This window comes from Coregonus lavaretus (assembly GCF_964263955.1).
Source record: "Coregonus lavaretus genome assembly, contig: SUPER_35_unloc_3, whole genome shotgun sequence".
NCBI lineage: Eukaryota > Metazoa > Chordata > Actinopteri > Salmoniformes > Salmonidae > Coregonus > Coregonus lavaretus.
This window is the reverse complement of record NW_028167179.1, coordinates 110,783-119,978: the sequence shown is the minus strand read 5'-3', so window position 1 is coordinate 119,978 and position 9,196 is coordinate 110,783. Positions and strand designations below refer to the sequence as shown.

The 9,196-nt window shown below is 43.7% G+C and overlaps 1 protein-coding gene across 1 annotated transcript; it reads left to right on the top strand.

Annotated features, from left to right (window-relative positions):
- The first annotated feature begins 343 nt into the window (after window positions 1-343).
- LOC311110269 (uncharacterized protein) lies at window positions 344-9,196 on the top strand. The gene is made up of 6 exons (XM_084188807.1): window positions 344-858; window positions 1,245-1,375; window positions 1,576-1,662; window positions 3,473-3,637; window positions 6,061-6,172; window positions 8,032-9,196. The coding sequence occupies exons 1-6, from the start codon at window positions 582-584 to the stop codon at window positions 8,994-8,996; spliced, it is 1,737 nt and encodes a 578-aa protein (XP_084044933.1). The 5' UTR covers window positions 344-581; the 3' UTR covers window positions 8,997-9,196.

The following is a 9,196-nucleotide window of genomic DNA, read 5'->3' as shown; positions in this document are numbered from 1 at the left end:
TTTTAAAATGTGTGTAGGTCACCTAAATCATCAGAAAAATTGCCCCTCCTGAGAATTTTTTCAGGAGCCGCCACTGGATATATGCAAATAAATGCTAGAACACGCCAATAGGATCTCACTAGCTTGTGCTTGTCCTGCCCACTATTATTCATTTGCTCCAATTTGAAACGGCAGGTTCTCGTCTATCTTGGAATAGTTATACAAAACGTTGCCTCCACTGTGGGGCTCTATAAATGTAGGGTTAGTTGGTTGGTCCATTTTCTTTCCTTTTCCCATTTTTTGTATCACGTGTAATGGACTCTCACTCCAGTCCAGTCGGTGGCGGTAATGCACCATTTTGGTTGCCAACCGCCATTTAAAAACAAAAGAGGTACGGACGTAAACATGACTAAGAACCAATTTCTCATTAGCGTTTTTATTTAGACATTTATTAACACAATGGAACTCAAAATAATACTAATTTAACTGCTCAGCATCACATACTTACGCCAGGTAGTCTTTACTTCGCGTTGGAGACAGGACTTGGTTGATAGATGTTATCTAGGTAACGCTAGCTTGCTAGCTGCTAACGTTAGCTAACAATGGCCATGGTTTTTCACACTCAAATAGCCTCCATTATGGAGGTGCTAGCGAATACAGCCGTGGCAGAGGTCTGTAAACTCGTAGACGACGACTATGCAGTGTTTCGTTTGGAAATAACTCAAAGCCAGAAAGAAAACAGGGCATTGCGGAGGAAACTACAGCTACTGGAACTGAAGGTGTCACGGGAGCGCGCAGAGAGGACAACGCGAGAGCGCGCACTCGCCAGTCGTCCCAGTAGTGTCAAGATCCTCGACCAATACAGAGGAATGGAAAGAGGTACAATTTTCAGCGGGGCCTATCGCCCCGTTCCCCTCTGCACATGTGTGACTAGGTTTGTTAACCAGAATTGGGTCTTGGTCCATTTTTGGATAGTATGCAATAATTCCCCTGATTACGTAACTATATTGCACAAAGACACAATATCATATTCTAAACAGATTCTTGATTTACTGCATTTACTATTATTTATTCATTGAAAACAATATGATGCATGGAATAGAATCAATCGATCTATAAATAGTATATCAAGAAGTTATGCAAAGTGTTATCTTACATCCTGGCCAATTCTAGACAGTGTCAAAACTGTCAATAGTGTACAATATAGCGTTCAGCTTTGACAGTACCTAACCTAACCACCTCTTTTCCCCCAATCACTCTCTCAGGTGAAGGACATCTCACTGGAGACCACAGGAGCTTTGTAAAGCCAGCAGGACACAATACATGGAGAGATGACCAACCAATCACTGTTAATGAGGGGACTGGAACCTCAACCCAGCACGTTATCGTGATAGAGGTTAGTGTAATAGTATTACATCAAAATTACAGTACATCAAATGTGGCTAGTTTATTTCAGAAAGGCTCCCCTCAGCTATTCACTTACTTACATGTACATCCTCATTTATCTGCCATAGGGGAGCTTGTGAGACTTCCTTATGACATTGTTATCCAATTCTACTCATGTACCGGTAATAACCTCCCCTCTTCTTGTGTCAGGATGCAGAGGCTGAAAGTCCTGGAGGATCGTCCCTGGTCAAGCAGGAGAGGACTGTAGAAGAAGACCCACGACACAGCATCTCGGAGGTCAGTGGCACGCCGAACGCCATCCTAATGTCAGAGACTTTAACTGTAACACACAGGCTTTTACACACAGGATCTGACCACAGATCAGACCCAGAGAGACTGGGGCTGGGTACACTAGGCTGTCTTCCTGCTCCTGGCTCAGAGTATTTACCCGTATTTCACCAGAGCCAAAGGACTGTTCAATCCCGTGTAGATGGTGATGCGTTATACACTGGCGTTGATGATCTGTCTTGTTCTTAAGCTACAGAGATGGACCCTGGCAACATGCCCTTGGGTTTAGAGACACAGACAGATCTGTCTATAGGTGACTGGAACCGGTACAGTAGTAGTGTATACTCTGAAGCGTGCGTAGATAAGAAAGGGGAGGTTATAGTGGTAGATGTAGTGACTGTGAAAGTGGAGGGCGACATTCCTTCCACATGGAATACAGATATTCACCTAGGAGACGGACTCTCACAGGACAGAGATTTCATGGAAAGCTTAGAGACAAATCCCAATGTCGAGACCCACTCCCCTTTACATGCGTTCAGGGATCGCGACCCAGTGTCCACTTCGATGGGGCCTTCCGATTCACACGGCCGCGTCCTTTTCGATCAGGTATTGAACTCAAATGACAGGGCTAGAGCCCAGGTTCAGGGAGGGGGAGCCACAGCGGGCAATAGTAATAAAAAAAAAGGTTCCTCTGCATATTTTGTAACAAAGGCTTCAGCTGCCTCCAGAAGGTGCTTCCACCAGTGGTTCCACACAGCGGTGAAACCATTCAGCTGTATACAGTGTGACATGCACTTTGCCCAGTCTGGCAACCTGAAGAGGCACCAGAGGGTCCACACAAGGGAGAAATCCTACAGTGGCCCCCAGTGTGAGAAGAGGTTCTCCAACCAGCACCATCTAAAGATGCACCTGAAGGTCCACAAGGGAGAGAGGCCGTTCGCCTGTACACACTGCGTCAAGAGGTTCCCAGAATGGAGCTACCAGATACAACCAGATACACCAGCAGAAAAAACCATTCCACTCGGTAGTTTCTGATGTTTAGATCAAACCATTAAAGACAAATAAACATTTTCATTGTTGTCAGCAGAAAAAATCCACAGATGCATTTGGAATAACGAGAGTAACAGATTTCAGTGTTGAATATTCCTGGGTAGAATATTGCATCCAGACATTGTGTGATATATAAGGCATCTATAAGCCTAAAAAGTCTGTTACATATTGTGTTTGTACTATTTAGGCTATATGATGTTCTCAAATGCATATTTCATTACTTCCATTCAACTACTTAATTTTATCCCCAAGACACTTTTTTAATGACAAAATGAATGCAGTTTATCAAGTTCATACAGATTTCTAGTTGAGATGTGTTTTCATATAGAGTATTTAAACTTGTTTATGTTTTAATAAACACAAAATGGTACTTTTCATTCCAAGACTTTCATTGAGATTCTCTTTAGTATACATCACATCTGATCTCACCCTATTCTGCATACACCCAACACCGCTTACTAAATATACCTACACATACCCACACACTAACAAACACCTATTGTACACGTCAAAATAGTTTAGTCAGGTTTGTCTGATGATTACTTTTGACTTATCATAGGTGACTCATATTTATCCACAACATCATATTTATGTCCACCATGATGAGTTTAACAACAATTACATAATTCTGTAACTACAGTATAGGACTCAAATGTAGTGGGGATGGGTAAACACTCCATGTTGAAAGTGTGTTTAGTGTCTGTGTGTGTGTGTGTATGTACCTGAGGGAGTGTATGTCTGTGTAATCTGTATCACCTGTCTCTTCCAGGAAAAGGAGGGTCCAGAGGTGCTGCTGGTGAAGGTGGAGGGGTGTGAGGAGGGTCTGGAGAACCCTGAGGGGACCATGGTCATAGATGACAACCAGACTACACCTCCTCCTGAACCCACAGAGGAACCAGCTGAGCAGCACAGGACCACACACAGTCTCACTGAGGTGAGCCCACAGTGAACTACTGTCTGAATGGTAATAGGTCAGGGCCCGTATCCACAAAGCCTCTCAGAGTAGGAGTGCTGATCTAGGATCAGTTTTGCCTTTTAGATCATAATGGATAAGACTATACAGACACGTGGGGTTCCTAGATCAGTACTCTTACTCTGAGATGTCTTGTGAGTAGAAAATTGGTCGTAAATGCTGAGACTACAGACATTTTACTCCTACTCTATTGGGTAAAAATAAAAGCTATGCATGAAGCCTCTTTAGTCATAAGAGTCCCACCTAGTCAACAGATACACTACATGACCAAAAGTATGTGGACACCTCATTCCAAAATCATGGGCATTAATATGGAGTTGGTCCCCCCTTTGCTGCTACAGTGCATTTGGAAAGTATTTTCCACATTTTGTTACGTTACAGCCTTATTGTAAAATGGTTTAAATAAATAAAATCCTCATCAATCTACACACAATTCTCCATAATGACAAAGCGAAAACAGGTTTTTAGACATTTTAGCTAATTTATTAAAACTAAAAACCAGAAATACCTTATTTACATAAGTATTCAGACACTTTGCTATGAGACTCGAAATTGAGCTCAGGTGCATCCTGTTTCCATTGATCATCCTTGAGATGTTTCTACAACTTGCGGTCGCGGCCGGCTACTACAGAGCCTGGATTCGAACCAGGATCTCTAGTGGCACAGCTAGCACTGCGATGCAGTGCCTTAGACCACTGCGCCACTCGGGAGATGTTGTACTGAATCATACAGTATGGTTGTTAAGTCGAATTTTGATTACCGTCATATCAACACACTTGACACCCTTCAACAACTAACTAAATCACTTTTGGCACAGAAGGCTAGGCATTAACTCACTTGCTGATTATGTTGCATAAAACGTTTGAAAGGTCTATCATTAATCACCAAACGCGTAGGCCCTAGATGCTGTCAATTGCTTATAGATCAATTGCCCAACTCATAACATGATGTAGTTTAATGGAATAATCGAAATAAAAATTTGATTATTTATTAGCCTAGAGGTTATAAGTATTTAGGCATATCATGTGACTTAGGCCTCATGTAAAGTCATTGTCAAAAGCGCAAAATATAGCCTACTGTTGCATGTAGATCTATAATGAACAATATAAAAGCAACATGTAAATTGTTTGTCCCATGTTTCATGAGCTGACTTAAAAGATCCCAGAAATGTTCTATACGCACAAAAAGCTTATTTCTCTCAAATGTTATGCACAAATTACTTTACATCCCTGTTAGTGAGCATTTCTCCTTTGCCAAGATAATCCATCCACCTGACAGGTGTGGCATATCAAGAAGCTGATTAAACAGCATGATCATTACACAGGTGCACCTTGTGCTGGGGACAATAAAAGGCCACTCTAAAATGTGCAGCATTGTCAAACAACACAATGCCACAGATGTCTAAAGTTTTGAGGGAGTGTGCAGTTGGCATGCTGACTGCAGGAATGTCCACCAGCGCTGTTGCCAGAGAATTGAATGTTCATTTCTCCACCATAAGCCTCCTCCAACGTCCTTTTAGAGAATTTGGCAGTATGTCCAACCGGCGTCACAACCGCAGACCATGTGTATGGCGTCATGTGGGCGAGCTGTTTGCTGATGTCATCATTGTGAACAGCGTGCCCCATGGTGGCGGTGGGGTTATAGTATGGGCAGGCCTAAGCTACGGACAACGAAGACAATTGCATTTTATCGATGGCAATTTGAATGCACAGAGATCCCGTGATGAGATCCTGAGGCCCATTGTGGTGCCATTCATCCGCCGCCATCACCTTATGTTTCAACATGATAATGCACAGCCACATGTCAGAAGGATCTGTACACAATTCCTGGAAGCTGAAAATGTCCCAGTTCTTCCATGGACTGCATACTCACCAGACATGTCACCCATAGAGCATGTTTGGGATGCTCTCGATCGACGTATAAAACAGCGTGTTCCAGTTCCCGCCAATATCCAGCAACTTCGCACAGCCTTTAAAGAGGAGTGGGACAACATTCCACAGGCCACACTCAACAGCCTGATCAACTCTATGCAAAGGAGATGTGTCACGCTGCATGAGGCAAATGGTCACACCAGATACTGACTGGCTTTCTGATCTACGCCCCTACCTTTTTTTAAAGGTATCTGTGACCAACAGATGCATATCTGTATTCCCAGTCATGTGAAATCCATAGATTAGGGCCTAATTAATTTATTTCAATTGACTGATTTCCTTTGAATTATCAAACCAATAAAGAGTGTCAAGTAATCAAATCAACTAGCACGTTTGCATAGTATCAAATCAACTCATAGCAATCCCTCATTGCCCAATCAGAAGATGCTCCATAGCAGGGTGCTCTTATCAGATTTCTTGATCCAACATCCTCCCACTCTGTATCCCTTACAGTCAGTAGACATGGAGGATGGGAAGCCTGATCTGCTGCTGGTCAAAGAGGAGACAATAGAAGACGGACCAGAGAGCATTGATCTGCTGAGTGGACTAAAGATGGGGGAGCAAGGTAAGGGAGAAATACATACAGTGAGGGAAAAAAGTATTTGATCCCCTGCTGATTTTGTACGTTTGCCCACTGACAAAGAAATGATCAGTCTATAATTTTAAATGGTAGGTTTATTTGAACAGTGAGAGACAGAATAACAACAACAAAATCCAGAAAAACGCATGTCAAAAATGTTATAAATTGATTTGTATTTTAATGAGGGAAATAAGTATTTGACCCCTCTGCAAAACATGACTTAGTACTTGGTGGCAAAACCCTTGTTGGCAATCACAGAGGTCAGACGTTTCTTGTAGTTGGCCACCAGGTTTGCACACATCTCAGGAGGGATTTTGTCCCACTCCTCTTTGCAGATCTTCTCCAAGTCATTAAGGTTTCGATGCTGACGTTTGGCAACTCGAACCTTCAGCTCCCTCCACACATTTTCTATGGGATTAAGGTCTGGAGACTGGCTAGGCCACTCCAGGACCTTAATGTGTTCCTTCTTGAGCCACTCCTTTGTTGCCTTGGCCATGTGTTTTGGGTCATTGTCATGCTGTTTTCAATGCCCTGGCTGAGGGAAGGAGGTTCTCACCCAAGATTTGACGGTACATGGCCCCGTCCATCGTCCCTTTGATGCGGTGAAGTTGTCCTGTCCCCTTAGCAGAAAAACATCCCCAAAGCACGGGGGGCCAGTATGAAAAATGTATGCACTCACTAACTGTAAGTCGCTCTGGATAAGAGCGTCTGCTAAATGACAAAAATGTAAATGTAAATGTGTTCTTGGGGTCATAGGCAGCATTCCTCCTCATCCAAACATGGCGAGTTGAGTTGATGCCAAAGAGCTCAATTTTGGTCTCATCTGACCATAACACTTTCACCCAGTTCTCCTCTGAATCATTCAGACGTTCATTGGCAAACCTCAGACGGGCCTGTATATGTGCTTTCTTGAGCAGGGGGACCTTGCGGGCGCTGCAGAATTTCAGTCCTTCACGGCGTAGTGTGTTACCAATTGTTTTCTTGGTGACTATGGTCCCAGCTGCCTTGAGATCATTGACAAGATCCTCCCGTGTAGTTCTGGGCTGATTCCTCACCGTTTCATGATCATTGCAACTCCACGAGGTGAGATCTTGCATGGAGCCCCAGGCCAAGGGAGATTGACAGTTCTTTTGTGTTTCTTCCATTTGCAAATAATCGCACCAACTGTTGTCACCTTCTCACCAAGCTGCTTGGCGATGGTCTTGTATCCCATTCCAGCCTTGTGTAGGTCTACAATCTTGTCCCTGACATCCTTGGAGAGCTCTTTGGTCTTGGCCATGGTGGAGAGTTTGGAATCTGATTGATTGCTTCTGTGGACAGGTGTCTTTTATACAGGTAACAAGTTGAGATTAGGAGCACTCCCTTTAAGAGTAATCTCAACTCGTTACCTGTAGAAAATACACCTGGGAGCCAGAAATCTTTCTGATTGAGAGGGGGTCAAATACTTATTTCCCTCATTAAAATGCAAATCAATTTATAACATTTTTGACATGCGTTTTTCTGGATTTATTTTGTTGTTATTCTGTCTCTCACTGTTCAAATAAACCTACCATTAAAATTATAGACTGATCATTTCTTTGTCAGTGGGAAAACGTACAAAATCAGCAGGGGATCAAATACTTTTTTCCCTCACTGTATAGCCTACATAGAGTAATAGGTCTTCAATGGGAATAGTGATGCGCCTGGCTATTATATTTTCTCCATTCATAAAATTAAATCAGTACAACTTATGTTTACAACCAAAACACACACATATGAACTTGACTAAGTAATTGACTCAAACTTCATATGTAGAGTTTTCTCTGCCATGTTTTTAAGATCTATTTTCTAACCTCTTCTTGCAGGTGGTTGGCTGGAGGATGACAGAGGAGACTGGGCGGCCATCTTGGATTCCCAGACCCAGACGGGTGCAGCCAATGACCCGGGGGATGACATCACTGAGCAGGCCAGGGACAGAGGTGACATAGTGGAGGTCAGTGGATGGGACAGCATCTTCAACTCTGTGCTGGAGAACAACACTGTTAACCACAACCAGAAACAGACTGTCGAACACAAAACAACAACCGAACTTAGTCTCCATGACAACAGACTGGCTGAGACCAGGGCGAGGCGTAGATTTTGTCTGCGAGGACGGGTAGGTGTCGGTATGCGGCTGGAGAAAACAGACACCGACTCGGCTAGAGATGCTCCGTCCTGCTCCTATAGTTGTGATTCAGAGAGACTGATGGCGCCTCAGGTTAACCCCCTAACAGGTGCTGCCTTCAGCCTGCCTTCTATAGGATCTATCAACTGGAACATGGACCCTGCGACAACACAGACACTCCCTGGCCTTCATCCTCCTCACACTCTCCTAAGGTTAAACCAGACCTCAGACAATGTCAGTGCCTCAACATTAAATGGCTACACAAGCCCATTGACGAATGACAGTAGTAGAGACGGAATCAGTAAAGGTGGCAGCGCCAAAGAGAAACGCTTTCCGTGTTCATTCTGTGGGAAAGCCTTCCGTTTGCCCAAACAGGTGGAGATCCATCAGAGGATGCACACAGGGGAGAAACCGTTCGGCTGCCACCTGTGCCGGGCCAGTTTTTCAGACTCGTCCAACCTGAAGAGGCACCAGAGGGTCCACACAGGGGAGAAACCCTACAGCTGCCCCCAGTGTGAGAAGAGGTTCTCCCGCCAGCACCATATGAAGATGCACCTGAAAGTCCACACGGGAGAGAGGCCATTCGCCTGTACACACTGCGGGAAGAGGTTCTCAGAGAGGAGTTACCTCAGGATACACCAACAGAAAATGTGTAGTGACATGTAATATAGTACTAGTTAGTACTAATTCTGTTGGTTTTGTATGTAGTAGGGAACTGGATGAGGTGAACTGAAGAAAGAATGAGTATGATGAGACAGAGAAGATCAGGGGTCAGCAACAGGATTTGGGGGATTTTTGTTTTTGGTCAAAAAAAGACTAAAATCACCAGGAATATTCCCACAAATAAATAAAAAGTGTCTCAATGT

What these genes read in the sequence shown, in the direction of transcription:
- LOC311110269 (XM_084188807.1), top strand. Translation starts at nt 582, where the DNA reads ATGGCCATGGTTTTTCACACTCAAATAGCCTCCATTATGGAGGTGCTA. An exon ending in CACGACACAGCATCTCGGAG is followed by an intron (nt 1,663 to 3,472) that starts GTCAGTGGCACG and finishes TGTCTCTTCCAG; the next exon opens with GAAAAGGAGGGTCCAGAGGT. An exon ending in ACTAAAGATGGGGGAGCAAG is followed by an intron (nt 6,173 to 8,031) that starts GTAAGGGAGAAA and finishes CTCTTCTTGCAG; the next exon opens with GTGGTTGGCTGGAGGATGAC.